The sequence below is a fragment of the Centruroides sculpturatus genome, unplaced genomic scaffold (genome assembly GCF_000671375.1).
Source record: "Centruroides sculpturatus isolate CEXI.00-Female unplaced genomic scaffold, Cexi_2.0 scaffold168, whole genome shotgun sequence".
NCBI lineage: Eukaryota > Metazoa > Arthropoda > Arachnida > Scorpiones > Buthidae > Centruroides > Centruroides sculpturatus.
Window position 1 is genome coordinate 169,727 of NW_019384519.1, and position 24,796 is coordinate 194,522.

The 24,796-nt window shown below is 31.2% G+C and overlaps 1 protein-coding gene across 1 annotated transcript in view; it reads right to left on the reverse strand.

Annotated features, from left to right (window-relative positions):
* The window catches only part of LOC111622680 (metaxin-2-like), a 38,662-nt gene that overhangs the window by 4,377 nt on the left and 9,489 nt on the right, over nt 1-24,796 (reverse strand). Inside the window, exons 4-6 of the mRNA XM_023365106.1 lie at nt 21,775-21,851; nt 14,960-15,052; nt 10,601-10,639 (exon numbers count right to left, since the gene is read on the reverse strand). Coding sequence (XP_023220874.1) covers nt 10,601-10,639; nt 14,960-15,052; nt 21,775-21,851 — 209 coding nt within the window. The remainder of the gene's footprint in view (nt 1-10,600; nt 10,640-14,959; nt 15,053-21,774; nt 21,852-24,796) is intronic.

Genomic DNA, 24,796 nt, shown 5'->3' on the forward strand with positions numbered 1-24,796 from the left:
AAATGTTCGAACCGTTTTAAATTCGAATTTGTTATTGCATATTGGTTCGATTATAGAATGATTGTAAACGTTTCAGAAAATTGATCAAATTGAAAATAGTTTGTTTGATTCTCGGCAATTCTCATCATTTTCACCGGCAGGTGTTATATAACAATTACTATGGTTGTTGAAATACTGAATATAAATGGGGTTTGCTTGCAAAATCCGTGCGGGCAAAGCCATGAGTAACAGCTAATGTATATACTGTATATATATATCTTGTAATTATTGTTAATTTAATAAAAAAATACTTAACTCACTAATTTAAACTTCAAAAATCAAAAAATAATGCAGCACTGAAAATTTATTATTATAAACTGTAATCCATAATTTCTATAATATAAAACAACATAATCACGATTTATCTCTGTCTAATAGCTACTGTATAATATAGATATAAATCATATTCTTATTCCTATAAGATTTCTTACTGAACTTATTTTCTTAGTACTATAAAAAATATACAATAGAATAAATAAACAACTAAATAAAATATATGTTCTTTTAATCTAAGCATTCACATTGTTGTTAAAACTGGTTAGAAACTTACCGTAGCACTTTCTGCAGTAAACAATTTCAGACTGGCAAAATTATTAGTGTATTTGCATAGAAATTTTAAGAAACAGTAGTATAGTAAAGCCCTCACTCTGAGGCCACTCCCAAAAATTCCCAGGTAAAATTGTGTAAGTTTTAATGTAAATCAAACTCCATCTCAGTGAAACTGACATTTATCCCAGCTAACAGAATAGGAAAACCCCAAGTTCCTAAACTCGACATATTGTTTAAAGCATTTTAAATGGAACCGAGCATTCCTGCTATAGTTTTTGAATGGTTTGAGAGATCCTCTAACAGACTACATTTGAACCAAATAAATCTTCATTTACACTAAACAAATTAAATTTATGTTCAGAACTTAGTAAAAAGAAAGACTATTATATATTTGTCTAATAATTTTACATGACACCTGATTGTATTTTGTAAAAACATAGCTATGTAAATCAGTCTATATGTCACCGATAGTAACTTGCAATACTCGATGAAGAAAAATATTGTCAAGCTCAATATAAAAGCTGGTTTCTTTATTAATAATTTTCTCTGCTACTTATGACACTTTTGCATATTTAATCATTTCTATTTAATAATTTTTTTTGAATTATTCTGTTAATATATATTATTTAAATAAAACCTTTGCCACCATTTCATAGACATATTGATTCAGTCTAAACAATTACTGTACAACACTTGAACAAAACCTACTGCAAACATCTTGCATTCATTGTACACAAACCCTATATTTCAGTACTATTTTTCAGTGTTAATACATTACTCTGCATGAACGTTATAATTACTGTATATTAAAATGTACAGTATTATGTGAAATTATTATTGTTTCTTTTTATAATTCATATTAAACTTTTAATGGGATTCAGTACAGTATTCTATTTACAGTCTGTATATTAATTTTTCATAACCCTACTAGGTGACCACATCACAAGAATTGTATACCCCAAAGGTGGCCACATAAATGAGATTTAACTGTAAATATAAAGTTTGTAAATTTATTATTATTATGTTGGATTATGTGAATTTTCCTCTCTTCTATCTGACTTTTGATAAGTGTTTGTGTATTATTTTACATTAATTTGTAATAACTAGAAGTAATAATATACCAGAAAAATATTGTATTTCATCCAATTACCAGATGGAAAGTCATTTTCACATTTCTTTTTTGTGAATAATGTTGGATAAAGTTATTATATTAAAATTTATTTTTCAATATTCTAATAGTAAGTCTAAATTACTTATATAACTCCTAACATGAAAATAATTGTCATCAGAAGGTGTAATTAGTGAAATTTTTTCTTGTTGTTAATAAGTTGTGTCAAATCAAATTGAAAAAGTATGAAAAAAATAACTGATCTGTACACTTGAGAAATAAACTACATAAAAGAATTCAAACTTTAACTCTTTTTGCATTGTGGACACTAAGAGGGCCCACAAAAAGCAGGGCACCAAACCTACAATGGTCTGCCCAAGTGTTGAAAGACTAGAATTTTTTTTGGAGACCACCCCAAAAAACTTTCTGGGGTTTTTCAACCCATCGGAATTCAATTTGGGTCTCCCAGAGTGGTAGGATGCAACCTTAACCACTCAGTCATCCATCCGGCTAGCATAGAATTCATACTAGACATAATTTCATTTATTATAAAACTTTAAAATGAAAAACTACTAGTCACAAAACATGCTAATGGAAAAATTTTACTTGGCATACCAACTAAAAAGTTAAAATTTTAATTTATAACTTACAATAGCTTTTAAATATATATATATATCTATAGTTAATTATTGATATATATATCAATAATTTAATGTGAAATCAATAATTTAGACATGATATATATATATCATGTCTAAATTATTGATTTCACAAAGACATTTTTGAACTTTATAGTACACTTTTGTGTTTTATCTTATATAAGATTTTGGCACACAAAACTAAGGGCTCATTTATACTTCCAGTGTCTAGAGAGCAAGTGAGCAAATTACTCAATTATTAATCAATGTAATTATAACTTAGTCATTTATACTGCTAGAAAAAAATAAGCAAGCAAATGAATGTTTACAGCTGAGCCAGAACAGCAGATCAAACAAATTCGTGGCATGCACATGACCCTCTTTACAACTACCTAATGACATATGCTTTGATTTAAAAGTTCCTTGTACTGGTTGTATTAATGTCTTTTATGTGAGCATAAAATTACTATAACAGACTTATTGTAGAGGAAAAACAGCAAAATGGTGTAAAAATAAACTTTAATCAAATAGAATATGCATTTCAGGTATTATATCCCTCTTCAATTCTGTTTATGGCATATCTGGGAGTACAAAACATAGACTTAAATTATGCTATTTTAACAGTTTTATATATTTAGAATAATAATTATGGTATAACAACATTTATAAATTTAAACTTCAAAAATCAAAAAATAATGCAGCACTGAAAATTTATTATTATAAACTGTAATCCATAATTTCTATAATATAAAACAACATAATCACAATTTATCTCTGTCTAATAGCTACTGTATAATATAGATATAAATCATATTCTTATTCCTATAAGATTTCTTACTGAACTTATTTTCTTAGTACTGTAAAAAATATACAATAGAATAAATAAACAACTAAATAAAATATATGTTCTTTTAATCTAAGCATTCACATAATCACGATTTATCTCTGTCTAATAGCTACTGTATAATATAGATATAAATCATATTCTTATTCCTATAAGATTTCTTACTGAACTTATTTTCTTAGTACTATAAAAAATATACAATAGAATAAATAAACAACTAAATAAAATATATGTTCTTTTAATCTAAGCATTCACATTGTTGTTAAAACTGGTTAGAAACTTACCATAGCACTTTCTGCAGTAAACAATTTCAGACTGGCAAAATTATTAGTGTATTTGCATAGAAATTTTAAGAAACAGTAGTATAGTAAAACCCTCACTCTGAGGCCACTCCCAAAAATTCCCAGGTAAAATTGTGTAAGTTTTAATGTAAATCAAACTCCATCTCAGTGAAACTGACATTTATCCCAGCTAACAGAATAGGAAAACCCCAAGTTCCTAAACTCGACATATTGTTTAAAGCATTTTAAATGGAACCGAGCATTCCTGCTATAGTTTTTGAATGGTTTGAGAGATCCTCTAACAGACTACATTTGAACCAAATAAATCTTCATTTACACTAAACAAATTAAATTTATGTTCAGAACTTAGTAAAAAGANGCGGATATTGCACAAACTGTTGAGTTTAAATGAGCAGCAGACCTACTAAAAACCATTTATTATTTAACAGCCATAAAAATTATATTTATATTAATGATGTCTCCAAAGTTCAGCAAATTTTTTGCAGAAAAATAACTTATCAGAAAACACGAACCCGCTGTTCGATGCACTGCTCCATGACGAAAACAAGCTTAAGCAATGGGGTCATCGAACGGTGCAAACTTGGTAAGTAATGCTACAATTTTTTGTTTATAGCATAATTTATATGGATTATTCCCAAAAAATTATATGTGTTTTGGAAATGAGTCAAATTAGTCTAGAATCGATTAATTTTATGGAAGAAAACCTTTCAAACAGCTGTAGTCCCTAAACTGTACACGTGCCGGGCTGTGATTGGCTCATGTATTTAAGTGACTTGTAAAACATGGAATTCATATAAAATGGAACATATCTACCGTGTTATAGGGGGGGTCTACTGTATATACATATGCCTGTACTTTACTCTCAATCATATATATCTCCACTATAGTGTTGTTACAGACAAACTGCTTAGAAAACAAGGAGATTTACATTGTTTTCTAAGCAGTTTGTCTGTAACAACACTACAGTGAAGATATGCCTGTACTTTACTCCCAATCATATATAGATTTCTTCCAACAATAATAGAACATACAGTGATTGCCTAGAGAAACTCTCCATTATTTTCATGTAACTTTGATGAAATTTTCTAATATATTTGTTAGCAAAATATCAAGAATTATTGCATAAGTTTTGAGAAAAATTATTAATAAACAAAAGAGTCAGATATTATCATCAAAAATATCATGTCCAACATTAATAGAACATGTACTGATTGGAATTAATTACAAAGAAAGTAATTATTGGAATCCACAAAATTTACATAAAAATAAGATCAACAAGTGAAAAGAAAGATTTAGTAAATTTCATAGTAACCTTATTATTAAAAATGGGACATGGTAAGGACCTAATTGTAGAGGAGAAGATGAAAATTGATGTATTTCACCAGAAAGGGAGAAAAGTAACTTGAATTGCTAAAAATTTTGGAAGACCTCATTCAACAATCTCAAAGTATCTCAATAATAAGGAGCAACAAACAGGAAAACAAAACAGTAGGTGCAAGAGTTCAACACATCTAGAGAATGACATGCAATTGTTCTACGTGCACTGCAAGGAAACACACACCTTCAAAAAATCAAAAATAAATTGAAGCTGGGCTGCAGTAAATCAACAGTAAATCAACAAATGTTTTGAGATCAACAGACAATGTTTCTTTCATCAAAATGAAGACAGGCAACCAGCTCAAGGAGAAACACAAACAACTTTGATTACAGTTTGCCAGAAATAACTTTGAAAAAGGGAAGGATGGTGAAAATAATCTTCTCGAATGAGAAAAAGTGAAATCTCGACAGACCTGATGGTTTTAATTATTATTGGGCAGACAAACTACTAGATCAAAAGCAGTACTCAAACAGAGTAGCTGGTGGTGGTATACTTCTCACCTGGGTGGGGATTGGATGGAATGGAAAAACAGATGTAGTATTTATTGAAGGTTGAAACAACTCTGAAATTTATCAGGAGCTTGTATGGAGGCAGTTAGTTCCAAACTTATGGACAGAAAATTGCTGGACAGATCTTTGAATTCCTGCAGGATAATGCAAGCTTCCATGAATCAAAATCAATATTATCCTTTTTTTCAGAGCAAGAACGTCCAACTTCTGGACTGGCCACTCCTCAGTGCAGATTTAAACCCAATTGAAAATCTTTTGAATGACTTGGTTTTCCAATGTTTAGCAGTGGAAAGCAATACAAGACTGCCAATGAACTAAAGACTGATCTCATTGAAGCATGGGACAATATTCCACAAGAACAAATGCAATCTTTGATTAATTCAATGTCTAATCATATTTTTCAGCTTATTTCCAAAAATGGTAGCAAAACCAGCTACTAACTTTAAATTAAAGATATCATAAGTCAAGATGTTCTATTAATGTTGGACATTCTATTTTTGCTAATAGTACCTAGCTCTTTTGTTTATTAATCATTTTTCTCCAAATTAGTGCAATAATTATTATCTCTTACTATAAGATGTACAGTACTAGAAAATTTCATTAAAGATACATGAAAATAATAAAAAGTTGGAAGTCAAGATGTTCTATTATTGTTGGATGGAATGTATATATATGTGTGTATGTTATGCTCAAAGATCAAAATCACTCATTGAGCAAAAAAAACAACAACCACAACACGTTGTGGTCATTTCAAAATGGCCACAAAGCGAAATTTGCATCATGGCTTTCATGATATTTGACCACTACGCATTATGGTGATTAAGAAAAGCCATAACGCATTCTGGGTGTTAGCTGATGCAACCACGATACAGGATCATACGACGCACAGTGGTTTGTAACTTTAAAATATGTATTATAGGCTCAAAACATTTTCATTTACAATTTTTAATGCTGAACAACATTAGTTCTACAAATTTTCCTAGAAATTTAATTTTCATACTTAAAAAAATTTCAAAGAAATAAAATATATGGAGAAAAATACACATTTGTTTAGTTTGTTTTGCTAAAAAGTGCTAAAGGTCTAATTACATATACTTGTAGGTACTTGATATACTATACACCAACGGTGGGCAACCCCCGGCCCGCGGGCCGTAGCTGGCCTGCGAAAAGTTTCTATCCAGCCCGCGAGATGTTTAGAAGAAATTATAAATAAATATTTTCCGATGTAATTCGTCTAGTTTAAATTGAATATTATTTTCTGAAGTGTTGTGGCAGCAATGACAGGAAAAAATAAGGGAGTCATTTCCTTATTCAAACAAAAAATGGGAGAACAGAATTTTTCTAAATTATTTATATCTCATCGCATCATCCATCAAGAAAATCTATGTGCAAAAGCTATGCAATTAGAAAATGTAATGTCTGTCGTATCCAACTACATAGTGCTGTTTTTATTGTGTTTAAAGTCACTTAGATTTTACAAATAGGTGAGCCGTTCACAGCCCGGCACACGCATTTGTAAAATCTAAGTGACTCATACAACATGGAATTCATATAAAACGGAATAATCAACAGTGTTATAGGGGGGTCGACTGTAGTAATTAATTTCTTTTTATTTATTTATTTATTTATTTCATATTTGCAGACTAAAAATTTACAGGTCACAAGGTGTCAATTAACTACTATGGCCCGCGGAAAAAACGTAAAATTTATTCTGGCCCATGTTATAAAAAAGGTTGCCCACCCTTGCTATACACGATAAAATAAAAATCAGTTGCTAAAGTTAAAAACCACTATGCGACAGATTTATTATGGTTAAAAGCCACCACACGTTCTGAATGTTAACTAGTAATGAGAGATAAGAAAATAAAACTTTCTTTTTCATTATGATTTACTTATCTTCAATCATCTTATATACGCAGGTAACAAACTTATTCACCATATACAGAAATTCAACTTGGTTACTTTACAACAACATTTAATTATTCATGCATTTTATGTTCTTTGAGCAACATTTGCATTTTTATCAATACAATATCTTTTACAGTGACACATTATAAACTCTTGCTACTTCCAGATGTTAACATGGATGCTGAGCAAAGTGTTAATAAAGTTGAGGGTGCATTCTGAATGTTAATAAAGTTACTGTAGAAATTGTAAACTCATTACGAGCATAAAGTCGATTAAGAAGACTTGTTTTCTAACTGATAGAGACTGATGGATTAATGCTCATTACTACTACTAAAACATTTCTGGGAGCTGCATGTCCCCTATTAACATTAGACACCCCAACTAAAACAATCAAACCAGTTTCAACTGCAGAAAATTACCCTAAGTTGAGAAAACTCTCCAAGCTCGAGCTCAAGCTCGAATAAAAAAAAGATGAACGATTCTTTGACACAGATCCCTGTACTATTATTGTGAATTAATAATCAGAACAATTCTTACTGTTTTTGAAAATTTTAGTAACTAAAATGTCTTAGGATTTTTAGGCTTTATCAGAGGTATTAATTTACATCTGATATGGAGAGTGCCAATGGCTCAATGGCATGAAGGTTGAGAAAAGTGAAATCCTACTCGGGTGTAATATACAGTAATACCTCGGTTTTCAATGACTTCAGTTATCATCGGTTTCAGATTTCACCAATTGTTTTCGAATGGATTATCAACGAAAACCAAAGTATCACTGTACAGTGTACACCCATGTACCTAGCATCAATCTGCATTATTTCTTTAGCTTCTGTTGTCCTATCCTAAAACCCTCCAGTTATAAGGAAAAACAATGATTTTAGGCTAAAACTTTTTCCAGCAAAACTTGTGGAGTGATAAATAATAGCATCAGAACACAGGGTAGTTTTACCCTAGATTTACCCTAAATATAAGACTACCGAAATATTACTCTGAGAGGTTGAAATTATTCTAGAAAAGGGTAATTACCCTAGAAATGGCAGCACTGGTCAAGGATGAACACAATACAAACTCCGCAAGTGTTTACAATGTGCCCATTGACAAGTTACAACCTATCCTTCGTATCGTGGTTGCATCAGCTAACGTTCAGAATGCGTTATGGCTTTTCTTAATCACTACAATGTGTAGTGGTCAAATATCATGAAAGCCACAATGCAAATTTCACTTTGTGGTCATTTTGAGTTAGCCACAACGTGTTGTGGTCATTTTTTTTCTCTCAATGAGCGATTTTGGTCTTTGAGCCTAACATATATATATATATATATATAAGTAAACATGTTATTCCGCAAGACTTTAAAATAGCAAACAATTTATCATTTTAAATATCAGGTAATTATCACTTCATAAGATTATAGTCTTCTAATTATAATTGTTGTTATATCATATTGTTCTAAATGTATAAAACTATTAAAATAGCATAATTTAAGTCTATGTTTTGTACTATCAGATACGCCATAAACAGAATTAAAGAGAGATATAATACCCAAAACGCAATATTCTGTTCAATTAAAGCCTTTGTTACACCATTTTGCTGTTTTTTCCTGAGTCCATTATAGCAATTTTATGCTCACATAGAAGACTTGTGATCTATTTGCTCACTTCACATATAAATATATTGACATTTTGATGCTTGTTTCCCAGTTTCATATTCACTTGCTAGTTACTGTAAATATAAATATGCCTTAAAACTCAAAACTATTTGAAGAAATAATAAGTTAATTAGACTTTATACATACAGTAGAGCATCGATTATCCGAATCAATTGGGGATTGGGGTTGTTCAGAAAATCGATATTTCGGATAACCAATTATGTACAAAAAAATATATTAATTTATCCCATGTTGAAATTTTTCTCCGTTGCATGTCGCTTCGCGTTGAATTTTTGTCGGTGTTAAGCCTAACAAAGACTATTGTATCGTTAAAAATTATTTTTTTATTTTGTACAAACAAAATAAATATATTGAAAAATATAAAAACAATAAAAAATTATACTTCAGAAGTTAATTTAGTATCAAAAACATAAAATATTTGAGTAGCCCAAGACATAGCCAAAGATTGCANAATTATACTTCAGAAGTTAATTTAGTATCAAAAACATAAAATATTTGAGTAGCCCAAGACATAACCAAAGATTGCAGCGCCCCAGTGCTGGCGAAAATTTAAATTTGCCGACTGGAATTCTTTCAGATAATCAACGCTCTACTGTAGCTATTTTTAAAAAACCAATATATATATTTTTGTTATAAAATATTTGGAATGTAATATACAGTAATACCCCAAACTTATGTGATAGGTGGAACCAAGCGATAACCGCGTAAGTCGAATTTGCGTAAGTCGGGGTATAATTTTGCAATTTGTGTAAAATGTAAGTCGGATTTTTGTAAACTAATAAATGTTCTCGTTAATCTTATTTCGTCTTTTGATTCGTTCACGGTTACAAGAAATCACCACATAGAGTCTCTGAAGTCTCCATAGATATAACAAACACAGAAATAAATAACACAAAATAAATTGTAACTATGCATCGATTCCGCATGACACGTCCAAACATGTAAACTGAACAATAGTGTGGGGGGAGTGAATAATCATAAGTTGCATGGCACTCAAACAAAAGACGAATTGATGAGATTTGAAAATCGCATAACTCCGGGTTTGTGTAAATCGGGATAGCATAAGTTGAGGTATTACTGTATTGTGTTCTGGACAGGTACAAAATCCAAGTCACTTGTTAACTTTTTCATGTGTTTTAACTACTTAATTTATTAAGAAAAATTATCTCCAAATTTAAATAAAATTTCAAATTTAATCTGACAACAATTTAAATTAAGTTATATATTCATAAATTACACAGTAATGCATCTGAACTTTATAAGAAAGAAATTAATGAAATTCTGCAAATGATTGAATTTAATATACTACTAATTAGTAAACATATATACGTTTTTAAGCAATAATCAAAGTATGAATACATTGTAGAGTAGCATAAGTAGACAAAATGCATATAGTTGTTTATGAAAAACCATTTATATTTATTGTCTAGTTATATATAACATCCTATATAAAAACTAGATCTATATTGGTTGAAAGGTGTTTGTATATTAAATCTACAACAACTCATAAAAGTGTTGTGTAAGTCACACTAACTACTCCTCTTTCACTAAACTTTATCATCTGTTTATATTTATCACACTTTATATTTATTGTCTAGCAACATATAACATTTTATATAAAAGCTAATTTTGGAAAAAAAAATCTATGTAAATCTTACCTCATTTACAGTAGCATTGTGGCACCAACTTACATACAACTGAAATAAATAAAAATGCCTTTATTTATTACAAAAATATAACTGATTTTAAAATTCTACTCTATAATTAATATAATGTTTAAATTTTATTTTTATGATTTAAAAGAGCCAAAACTCAACATTTTGCTCCTTAAAATAAATTCATTAATCATAGAACACTTTTTTAAAAGTGCATGTTCATAAATTCTTTCTCAAATTGTTGTTACTTTTAAATGGTTACTGATCACCTAGAGCAGGATTACAAATCTGTTCACTAGCAACCCCCTAGGGGTCAGTTGATTTAGCTGAAGCATCACTAAGCTACAGGAATCAATTAAGAGTCGATGGACAAAATTAAGTTTATTATATTTAAAATTAAAAACTGAAATTGAAGATACAGTCTGCAGAAGACACAGAACACAACTACATTCAGACAGAAAAGTTGCAAATTAATAAACTGCATTTAAATGATTTTTCTGAATTATCTCCATTAAATAGCTACATTGAAATTTTATCATTTTATAAGCATTATTTTCCTTCATATCCAGATAATTCCTTCATATTTTTTGTATATTTATTATAAAATAAAAAATATTATCGTTTTAAATCATTATAAAAAATATAACCACCTTTTCAAATAAATAAAATTAAAAATAAATAATAATGAAAAAGTTAGTCAAGAACTCAAAAAGTTTAGCTTTTTGCAAAAAATCAATACATTTCTTAAATCATTTTTCAGAAAAAACTGCACAAACATCAGTCATAAATAAATTTTGCATTTTTGGACATCAAAAAGTCCATTGGCACTGTGTTAAAAATAGTTCATTCATGGTGTTGGTGATGACTTCAATTTTATTTCTATCAGTTGACATATCACATCAAATTTGATTTGTATATGTTATCCTATAATGATGGCAGGTGCTTAAATTAAAGCATTCTTTTAATTTTAAAATGTTTTACAATCATTTATCAATTTTGTGTAACTTGGCAAATTATACAAGAGGTCTATTTAATTATTTGTATGATTTAATTTGAATTTTCAAACTATGTAGCAATAATTATTAATTGGTTAGCAAATTGTTTTATTTTGTGTGCAATAAGTGTGCAATAATTCTAGGGAAAATTTTGTGTCCTAAAAATATTCTGCATTCCTGTTGAAATTGTGAGATTCTGGAGGCAATTAAGTAATTAGATTAATTATAACATGGGAAAAACCCAGATCTCCACCTGGCATTTCCGTCTTCCCCAGGTCAGATAAACAAGAGATGATCAAATATCCTAGCAAGATCAACAATTTCACTTCCTTTGTTTTGGGAAAGGTTCTAAGATAAATCCCAACACTTAATTGTTGATGTGTTGGAGCATTCACATTGTTTAAATTATATGGTAATAAGAGTCACCTAACCTTGCAGAGAACATCAACAATCCAGCAGAGTTGTCAATTTCTTATAGCCTTCATCGACTGAGCCAATGACACATCTTGAAATTATTATAATAACAACGTAAATCACCTGATCAAATTCCCACACCCAATGGGGATATAACAGGCTTGCACCCACGATTCAGAGCAAACACACCTCAAAGAGTGGACCAAAGCTTGTCTCGCCAGCTCTCGTCTCCCATCTTCTCCAACTGAAAGGATCCCCAACCAAGAAGACATTGGGACAAGTTGAAGATATTATACAATAAATAAATAAGCAATTACCTATAACCAGCATTAATCTATATATATAAAATTGCTTGTCCTGACTGACTCATTCACTCACTGATTCATCATCGCCCAGAGCAAACTGCTGAACCTAAAGAGGTGAAATTTGGTACACAGTTAGGGTACATCATGAAAACGCTCACTAAGAAGGGATTTTTCGAAATTTCCCCGCGGGGGGAGGATTAAGGCTTAACCGGAAAAATGGCTTCTACTGTACTATTTTATGTGTGATTTTTTGTTACGTTTAGTCTTCATTAAGTACTTAAGTGTATTAAATTAATAACATTTCAGACATTGTTATAAATATTTTTATATATTTCGATTTTTTAACCAAATGTTCAAACCTTTTTAAATTATAGAACAATTATAGAATGATTGTAAACGATCCAGAAAATTGATCAAATTGAAAATAGTTCATTTGATTTTCAGCAATTCTCATCATTCTCGGCAGTAGGTGTTATATAACAATTACTATGGTTGTTGAAATACTGAATATAAATGGGGTTTGTTTGCAAAACCTCAGTGGCGAAGTCGCGGGTAACAGCTAGTTCTCTTATAAACGAACGTTTTTATATACAGAATTAATGCTGGTTATAGGTAATTGCTTATTTATTTATTGAATTCTATACCAGTAATATCATGATGATTATATGAAGGTATTATACTCAAATAATTTCTGTAAACTCTCTCTCTCTTGGTTGCCTTACATATAAGTAACTAATTTGTCAATTTAGATATATTTATCCTTTTGTAGTGTATACTTTTGTACAAAATAACCTTACGTTATTTTGATTCATTAAGCTTTTGTTATTTGTTAACCTGTCTGGACCCTGTCAATTTACTCAGGACTCCACTGCTCGATTGGGCCCTGCACTTAGATATTAGATGATCAAATCACAAGTTAAGATGCGTAAATTTGACAGAAGAGGAAAATTATACAATTTTCCCACCTCATACAGAAAATTTTCCATCCAGTGACCAAATGAGCAGACTTCACGAGTACGATGCCAGAAAAAGGGTTAGATCATTAACCTCTAACCCCCGGATTCTCACAAAATTATGTGGATAAATAAATATGTTTATGCAATATAATTGAACATTGTCACTCTCCATTGAGACCTGTGACACTGATTTTCTATCAGGGCATGTCATTATATAACAGCGGTTCTCAACTGGGGGTAAATGTACCCCTAGGGGTACGAGCATAAATTGAAGGGGTACATCTAACTTTCATTATAAAATGGTGTGTGTTAATCAATTTGCTATAAATTATTAACACAAGAAACAACAAAAACTTGCTTTAAAATATCCCAGTGTGAACAGTGATTTCCCTTTTAACAGTCTAAACAACTTGTTTATCCACTTGATTTGCCTGTCTATTTGTGCCGTTAGTGCCGAGTGAACCTGTAGTCTAGTAAAATTACGATTAACCAATCATTAATTTTAGAATAGAAAAAAAAATTTTTTCTATTCTATAATTATTGCTTGATAAGATTGGGGCTTTTCATGTTTTTACTGGACTACTGGTATTAGGAATAACAAGGCCTGGATCATACCCTCAATGCAATGCGTGTCACTGCATGCGCGCATTACTTGATATTTAGCAAATTTAGACGTTACATTTGTTACAAAAATTGAAAGATTCATGTATTGTTCTGCACGTTATAAATTCGCAGCCATTACTTTCAAGGTCAGTACACAATTATAATCTCTATTTAACAACGTGGGAACCAAATTTTGAAAAAATTGCTGAAGATTTATTGCAACGAATATCCCATTAAATTTTGTTAGAAATTATTGTAAAATAATTTAAATTTTCTTTATCGTTAATTATAATTATTTATTTTTAGGAAATGTAATTTATACATGTATTGAAATGACTTCTGTGATTTTATATAATATACTTATTAAATAATAATAAATAAATGTATATACCTGATTAAATTTATTATTATTTACATGAAATAAGTAATTCACTTTTAGTTATAGTTAGTTAGTTAGAGTTTTTTTATGGCGCTCAGTTATAAGGGCTGTATACATCTAATGCAGTAATTATAAAATTTACATACAAAAATGTAAGGGGTACTTGAAAAACAACTAATGGGCTAATAGGGTACATCAACAAAAAAGGTTGAGAACCACTGTTATATAACATTGAGGTTCACATACATCAACTGCAAAACCTCACATTGTTACTTTTATGAATGAAGTTTTGAGAGATTAATTCTTACTTCCAAACTTTTGAAAAAATTAAAGAGATGCTTTACAAATAGTCCTTAATTTAACAACAATAAAACAATTTATGTTATTGTTAAATTACATAAATATCAAACTTTACACAATGGCCTATGTAAATTTTGATAGTTATGCAATCCTGACAAATAGTTTTCCATCCAAACTGTGTAAGTATTTTCAAGAAAGCACTAAAATGTTTCAAAAATGCATTATATTCAGATTCTTATAAAAATATATTATTATATTTTATGATATTCAATTGATAAAAAAAACCTTAAAAATTTATTTTTATACCTAAATGAAAAAATAAAAATTCTTTTAGTTAAACTTCATTAAACTGTGATAGTTATATTTCAATAAAAATCAAGATTTATATATGCAACTTAATATAAACATACTTCTGCATTACCAAGAACAACATTAATCAAAGCCATATACGCTCTCATATCTGCTTTTTGAGCACCGTCGAGATGTTGACTCAGATGAATACCCTACGAAATATAAAAAATATAAATAAATTTCAGCAAAACCTTCCTGTATAGATTAGATTTATCTATTTAACATTTTAAATTAGTTAAATCAAAAGTATAATTTCTTAATTTTTTTAATTTTCACAAATTTAATTATATTTGGCCTGAATTAACTCAGAATGTAGCAGTTTTCTTAGTTACCATATTATAATAAAAATTAAATTTTAAAAACTGTATTTTGATATATTTTTTTGAGGAAAATTTGTTATGCTTATTTTAGTGATTCATTCTTAAATGATAATTGATAAAATGATTAAAAAATTTGATACATTAAAATAAAAACAATCCATGGTCCATTGGCCTTTTTTTGAAGCCCTCCGACGATTCTTACGCTATGTTTGATTAAATATTCAGAAATGTAATGTTTGTTTCACATGATTAAAATAGGGGCATCATTGTCACCATTAATAATTTCAATAAACTATCACAATCTGAACAAATGCCAACCATGTGTATAAAGCTTTAAATATAATTATGGTCATCAGAAGAATGTTTCTTTTAATGACCCACTTTGCCATGTAGCATCTTATGGTTGCCAGTGCAAAATGTTTCTGACAAGGAACAGAATATAGAGACAGAGACAACATGTCATGTTACCATGTTTTATTTTCTATTAAAAACGGTAGACTGAGATGTTTCTCTTCCTCCTATGTAACTATCGTCCATAGAACAATTTGGGTTGGCCAGATGTAATATATAACATTCTAAGCTCTTAGAATGTTCTGAATGAAAATACAGCTAAAATATATTTTATTAGAGTATTTCATAAATGTTCTATTAGAAATAACAAAAATTCATTTATTCATTGAATATTTTCACTTCCAAAATAAAGCACATATATATAAGAATGATAAGACTATTTGTCAAATACAATAAACCAAACTGAAATTTAAGATTAAACAGTCATATTTACACACCTCTTCCAGTAACCAATTTAAATTCAACCAAAACATTTTCAGCCTTTTTTAGAGGCTTTCATCAGGCTACACTTTCAAGAAGAGAATGTTCCTTTTAACATTTGAAAGAACATTCCGAAAAGAATTTGCATAGTTTAAAAATTCAAATTACATCCAATTCACAACTTTTGGAGGGAATGAATAAATACAAAGCTACTCATACAACCAATAAGTGGAAAAATAAATTGATACAATATAAAAGTTTTGTATTGATATATTTTTATATTGAATATATTTGTATTGATTTATTTTTCAACTTATTGGTTGTATGAATATACTTGTACAGGTAACCCCGTATAACACGGTAGTTACGTTCCAAAAAATTGCTGTGTTATGCAAATCCGTGTTATACGAAACAAAGAACTAATACGAAAAGGAGGGTTAGGTTCCAAAAATTAAAAATCATGCTAGTATATTTTCATAATTAAGATAAATATCTTCAGTAAAATTTTTTTAAGTGATACATATTAATATAAATTAAACAATGTTTTCTTCATCATCACTAAAAACACTATTAATTAACATTATTTTTTTTCAATATAATAAAACTTATATTTATTGTGAATTATTATCTGTGGTTTTAAAAATTATTGTTTTAATTTGACAAGTCCAGGCCTGGTACTTAAACCCTTATGTTGTGTAACCCCGTTCTGTTTTGTTTTCGTAAACGGTACATTACATAACTGGTGTCCGAACAGGGATCTTTATTGGTCAAAAGAAAATTTCCAGGTTTTAGATTGAGCCGTGGCGTAATTGTTTTGCGTGGAAGAACATAAAGGTCTGGAGAAGATACTATTACTCGTGAGGAGTTCCGGACTTTGCAACACCAGTTGACAACGTTATTGCAGCAAGTTTCTGCACTGACTCAAAGTATGGCAAGTATCGCTTCTGTCTTATCTTTTAAGCAGGTGGAGCTGAACCAATCCGGAGGATAGCATTCCTAATATGCCACCAACCGGTGCATCTACCCCTCACCAACCAGTTACACCAAATTCCTCTGTGGTGATTGTCAATGTCCAACTTGCACCATCTAAAACATTTAACGGGACATCTGAGTATCTAGTGGACGACTTTATCCAGGATCTGGAACAATATTTTTTTGTTAATCAAGTCTCACCTAATCGTTGGGTCAATACAGCTGCCTTCTTATTAGAAGGTCCTCCAGCTAAATGGTGGAGGAACGATGAAAGGAAATGAGTAGGTAATAGCTGGCCTCTCTTTTCTCATTTACTTAAAGAATTGTATTCTCCTCTTACAGACGAAGTCGCTCTAGCAAAGAAATTATTCAGCCAAACATATGATGGTATGTCTGATGTTGAACGGTACATTTGGGACACTGTTCAGCTGTACCGTACGTGGAAACCCCTCGCCAGGGACGAAGAGATCATCCACTGCATAATGGCTCAAATGCCTTTAAATTTACGTGAGTATCTAGAAGTTAGACATTGTTATTCTCTTAATGAATTAGTTAACTGCCAAGGAATACAAATTTCGGAGAAAACAGACCAGCCACCAATCTGTTGAACAAATGGATCATTTGAGACAAAGTTTGCCTGAACGCACACTGACTCAATCTCCTAGTGCAGAAAGAGGGCCTCAGATGACCCAAAGATTTCCTGTACGATGTTATACTTGTGGAATTACTGGGCATTATTCAAGGAACTGCCCCGAAAACGAGCGACTGGGACACCAGACTGTTCCAAAAACGTCTAACCTATAAGGGTCCAAGGTAAGAGGGGAACCCAGAAGTTAAACTAATACCAAGGCCAAGAAGGGAGGCTTTGTCCTCGAGGTACGAAAAACCCTCTCAACTGGGGCTAATACTGAAAACTAAAACAAACTTATCAGAACTAACCTTATTTATTAACGACCTAATGACTAATGCTAGAATTGACACAGGTGCAGACCATTCAGTAATCAGTTCAGACATGTGGTGCCAAATTATTCGAAAATCCCTGGGGATGATTCTTCATCCAGGCCCTGACATTAAATTAGCCATAGAGGGCAGATACTATAAAACAAAGGGCGTATTTATGGCCAAGCTTCGATTAAATGGTACCGTATTACCCCATGAACTCGTTGTGATCAACAGACTCATACTCCCATGCCTGCTTGGAAAAGACTTCCACAAAAATATAAGGTATCGTTAAATTTTTGTAACTTAGAAATGGAAATTGCTATCCCAGATACTGGGGTAAGTGTTAAAGGCGACTTAAAGGAATTACAGACTCCATTAAAAGGAGAGAATTTAACAAAACTAAAAATTGTTTTGAATAACTTTTTACATATTTTTAGTGACAAACCTGGACTCATGAATTACATAGAACATGCCATCGAGACTGAGAATTCTCCACCAGTTTCGAGCAGACCGTATAGGTATTCGTCTGTAAAGCAGAAAGAAATGCAAAGGCAAATCACTGAAATGCTAAAAGAAGGGATAATCAGACTTCCAATTCGCCATGGGCTTCCCCTGTTGTGATGGTAAAGAAGAAGACAGGAGACTGGAGACTGTGTGTTGATTATCGTAAGTTAAATTGTATAATGGTAACCAATAAATTTCCTTTGCCTGTCATTTTAGACTTGTTGAATTCACTAAAAAAGGCCAAATTCATTACTACACTGGATTTGTCGTCAGGGTATTGGCAAGTACCAGTAAAGAAGAACGATAGGGCCAAGACAAGCTTCATTACTAGCAAAGGTCTCTACGAGTTTTAGTAATGCCATTCGGCTTGAAAAATGTACCTGCAACTTTTCAACACCTGATGAATAGAGTCCTGAATGGAATAAGATCCCAATATTGCGAGGTATATTTAGATGACAAAATTATCTACTCTTCTATCTTTTCAGACCACCTTCGACACCTTGAGGACGTTTTGTGGAGACTGTCAGAGGCAGGCCTGACAATCAAATTAACCAAAAGTCATTTTTGCCGACCAGATGTACATTATTTAGGGTTCCATGTAACTGAAAAAGGGTTGTCTACAGACCAAGGTAAGGTGGAAGCCGTCAGAAAATTCCCACGTCCCAACAACACAAAGCAGCTAAGCACCTTTTTAGTTATGTGTAGTTGGTACAGCTGCTTTATTCTGCATTATGCAACTATAGCTGAACCACTGTACTGTCTACGACAAAAACAGATCAAATGGACTTCTGATCAAATGGAGTCCTGACTGTGAGAAATCTTTTCAGTTATTAAAAGAGCACCTCATAACTGCTCCTGTTTTACAGCTACCTGAACCCAATGTCCCATTTGTACTCTACACCAATGCCAGCACAGTAGGACTAGGGGCCGTCCTCTGTCAAGACCGCCCCATAGCCTACGCAAGCCAAACCCTCCAGAAAGCTGAGAGAAATTACACAACGACCGAATTGGAATGCCTAGCCATCGTTTGGGCTGTGGAAAAGTTCTGAGAATTCCTCGATGGGATGGACTTCACAGTGGTTACCGATCACGCTGCTCTGCAATGGCTACAGAGTTCGAAAAACCTTTCAGGTAGGCTAATGAGATGGGCATTATGCTTACAAGAATTTAACTTTTCTATCAGACACAGGGGTGGCAAAGATAACCAGCTTCCAGATGTTTTATCTCGATTACCACTCGAAACTGACAGTGTAAAGGAAACTGATATTACTACCAAGTTACTAACCATCTTATCACTAATAGAGATGAAATAATCCAGGCTCAGCGAAATGACGCTGAATGGAAAGAGTTATACAAATACTTGCAGGAGGGTGACCTACCCACAGATCCGAGACCGGCATCAGAATTAATCGGTAAGTCATGACACTATGAAATCATTGATAATTTATTATATTACCATCATAGGAAGAACAACAGCGAATGTCCGCGACCAGTAATTCCAGAGACACTAAGGTCTGCAGTATTAAACGAATTACATGATCATCCGACAGCAGGTCAACCTGGGCTCAAGAAAAACAGTCAAGAAAATCAGGCAAAGATGTTATTGGCCCGGGATGAATAAAGAGATTAAACGATATGTAGCCAGCTGCCACACATGCCAGACAACCAAATGGATACAACAAAAACCTGCAGGGTTCCTGCAAAGTACAAAAATTTCCAAACCAGAAGAGAAAGTAGGTATTGACATAGTAGGACCTTATCCTAGATCCAAAAGAGGTAATGCCTATATGCTCGTAATAGTAGATTACTTTAGCAAATGGGTGGAATTATTCCCACTAAAAGATATTACAGCACCTACTGTTGTGAATTGCTTTGTTAATGAATTTTGTTGCAGATATGGCATGCCGAAAAATCTATTATCTGATAATGGACCCCAATTCATCTCAAGACTTATGAGTGAAGTATGTGAAAAACTAGCCATAAATCACATATCAACTACACCTTATCACCCACAGTCAAACTTCATGGAGCGAGTAAATAGAACCTTAGGCAGAATGATAGCGGCATACGTGAAGAAAAACCATAGGGATTGGGACCTACACCTCCAGAAGTTAGCTCTTGCTGTACATACCAGTGTACAAGACTCCACGAAATTCACCCTGTCAAAATTGCAACATTTAAACTAAACCATGAAATCATCCAGTGGTTCACTGGGCATGGAAACTTTGGGTCGTCTCTTTTCAGATTCAGTAAGGCAACAACAAACACATGTGAGACCAACATCATTGAAGACAACGTAACACATTTCCTATACTACTGCACTAACTATGAAGATAAATAGCAGCAGCTTTACAGGGAATGCATAATGCAGGGGATGACTTGGCCTCCACAGGAAAATGACGTATTCAACAACAAGGACCTCTTGCATCATCTTACCGAATTCATCAAAAACATCGGAAAACTAGCAATCCCTTTGCAAAGCAGTGAACAATCACAGACCAGGAATAACCTACCTGATTCTGAGGACAATACAAGCAAGGATATCAGTGATGAAAGTTTCACCAATAGCAAATATGAACTCTGAAATGAACAGACCACCATGTAAATACTGTTTCTCTGTTAGGCATTGTAGCCACTTATTTTCACTTTTGTAATGTAATTGCCCATTTTGTAATGCTCACATTGTTATTAGCCACTGTAGCCATTTTGTCTGTATTTAAAATAGTAAATTCATCTTTGAAAATTCTATATTTTTATAAGAAATAGTAACCATGATAACCTTTTGTTTTAATATTTGTATTTAAAATGTAAATTGATAATTAAGGTTAATACTTTATCTTTTAGCCATGTAACCAAGTTGCTGTTTTCTGTAAAACTACTAAAAAAATTTTTTTTTGTTTATTCTGTAATCTGATTATTGTATAAACTATTGTAACCATTTGTTTTCTATAAACATATTGGGATCAATTACTATGTAACTACTGTAATCTGTATTAGGCAATGTAGCCAATTTATGTATCTATTTCTGTTTTTAATAAATGCAGTGCCAACACCCATGGATCCCTACCCTTGCCTTCCTTCCCCTCCTTTTTTCTTAATCTAGTTACTTTCACTTTTCTTCTTACTTCTTTTCCTTACTATAGGGCTAAGTCTGTCTTGAACAGACAGCCCTCTACTTAACTTTATACTTATCTTATCTTATCCAAGGGCGGCATAGCTTCCCTATCATCAAATGTCACTGCATGCCACTGATACTAAAGTATTCTTTTGCTGCTGGATTTTTTATTTATGGTGTGTTTGTTTATTTACTGCATGAAGTTATATTAGCTACATATTGATCTATATAATTCTGTCTAATCTCTTACCTTTGTATTTACAAATGCTATAATAGGATCTATTTCAGAAATGACAAAAGCTCCACATTTTAAAAAAGGTACATGTCCTGAAAAATAAACAAGTAAAATATTTAGTTATAATTAATAAATAATTTAATTATAAATTTTAATTGCTTTAGAATTAAAGAAAATAATATGATATTTATTTATTTATATATATATATATATACATACATATATATATATACACACTAGTGTATATAGTTTATCCTTACAAAATATCTGTCAATTAGTTAGAAACAAGAAAGTCTTGCTTTTAAATACTTCAGAAGCATATGATTTGATATCCCTAATTACCCTCTTTTAATTTGGATATGAAATTTATAAAAATCATTATCATCAGGAATACATTAATACACATTATCTAAATACAAGCAAAGACTCAACTTGATTAGGCCTACGAGTTCAGAGTATGCATTCTTGATAACAATAATGCAGAGAAAATTTAAATTCAAAAATGAAAGCACTTTCATCTATTTTTTTCACATGTAGAACACAGATTTATCTTCCAAATGTATAATAATCATATGCCACCACCAATTTTTCTACACAGAAAAGCATTTCAATATGATCCCTTCATTAACATTATTGTTTTAGCTCACTTTCACATATCCTATACTCTTCTACCTCTCATTCTGTTAATAATAAACTCTATATCATCTCTCATTTAACAAAACAAGTAGCAAAACATTAAAGACATGCATTATATGTATTTCTAGCATAAATGCACAATGTAAAATAAACAAGTATCATAAAACAAATCAGATATATATTCAAGTTTAATTTTTAATATAATCAGTCATCTGTTTTTATGCTAAAATAGAATTTTGTTGCATATGCTTCTTTCATTAATAACCAAACACCTTTATCATTGCCGAGAAAATTTAATTAAAACAAATGTTTTCGACCTATTCCATAGGCCATCTTCAGGTTTAAAACATCTTCCAATTGTCCATTTTAAACCTGAAGATGGCCTATGGTTTTGTTTTAATTAAATTTTTTTGGCAACAATAAAGGTGTTTGGTTATTAATTATTATTTTGCTGAGCACGTTCCTTTTAAATATTCTTCTTTTTACATTTTGAACCATTTGATGCATTTTTTGTCTCTAGAGTGCATTGTCTGAAAAGTCATACAATAGTAACAGCATAATATACTTATTCCTCCTTATTCAATTTTTAAGAGATGAACAATGTGAAATGTAACAACCAGAAGAGTGTGAAGGTGCAAGAAAAACAGTTGCAAAATTTAGCCAAAATTATACAATCATTTTGTTACTATTGTATGACTTTTCAGACAATTAATGCACTCTAGAGACAACCGATAAAGGAAAATGATATTGAAAATTTTACTGTATGTTAATTTAGTTAAGATATAAATTTCTAACAATATCAGTAAAGATAAAAAAATATTGTAACAGTTTATTCTGAAAGAAAATTAGAAAATTTGGTTTAAAAAGAACACTGATATTTCAAGATAAATATCTTTTTAATGAAATCACTCCAAAGCAAAAAAAAAAGAAAAAAAAAAAACTCTTTCAGCATTAAACCTTTTTAATAAAGATAATAATGCATCATTGAAAGTACTTCTGTACATATTTTACCTTTATTGAAGAGTTTTAATGCCAAGAGATAATTGTTTTTTTGAATTGCTTATGTAATTTGATGTGAAGTGTGTGTTCAGTTTGGAGTGATTTACCAAAATTAATCATCTATCTATTAACTGAAAAAAGGTTTCAGTTTGCCTGACTTAGTTTGAGTAAACGACTGGGCTAGAAATATGGTTCTGGTATCAAATTAAAGCTCTGATCCTGTATCCTGTAGATCAGTGGTCCCCAATCCCCAGGCCGCAGACTGGTACCAGGCCGCAAATCAAATGGTACCGGGCCTCCCAAGGGACATTAAATTACTGGTATTTCCATTTTATTTACTATGGTGTGTTTCTCTCAGGTTTGTGCAACTTTTTAATGGACAACAGAACAACAGAATAAACTGGACATAAGAAACACACTTTGGGTGTCATTGTCTCCTATTACCCCCAGATGGAACCGTCTTGTTGCAAAGAAACAAGCTCAGGGTTCAATTGATTTAACGTTCTAGTGAGTTAAAATGTTAACTCACATTATATTCATTTTTTGATGTAACTATATTTTATTTTGAAAGCATGTTTAAATACAATTAAATTAAAATTATTAAATTAAACCAATCTAAAATATAAACAATCAACATCCCCCCTCAGTGGGCCGCGGTAAAATATCAAACGTTGACCGGTCCTCGGCGATAAAAAGGTTGGGGACTGCTGCTGTAGATGACGCCAGTGAAGAGAGAAAGCTGCAATGGTTCAGGTATGGTGAAGTGACAAAGATGCAATGTTAAGTCTACAGGGCAAACATGTCAGGTCCCAATACTTGTAACTTTAGCCCTAGCAATTTTTTTGCATTTTACAGTTTAATTCTTGTAAATACTGAGGTCAATAAATGTACATTTTACTTACCAAAACCATTGTTTTTATCACCCTCTTCAATCTCCCACCCCCTCAAGACCAAGCAATGCCAGGCATAAACAGCTAGATTTCTATCATTTCATAAAAACATATTCAGTTCATTCATTACTTTTTTATACCAATAGATTTGATAGTAAAATATTCTGGTAGTAATACCAAAATTACACTTTTGATATATTTAATATTAGCAAATTATATACTTATAGAAATTAATACATTTGACTAAGTAGTGTATTATGAAATTAAACAAAATTTTATAATATATATTGAAGAGACTCTCTCAAATATATTAACATTCCTATTAAATTCACATTTTAAATTTATCTTCCTAAATGAACTTCCAAATCACAGTTTTATATAAAACTAATGAGTAAATACAGTCACACAAAGTTGAGTAGAGAAAAATTTATATAATTTATAACTTTACACACAAGTATTTTGTATGTATACATATATATATACACACACATACATTGTATTCTAATCTCTTA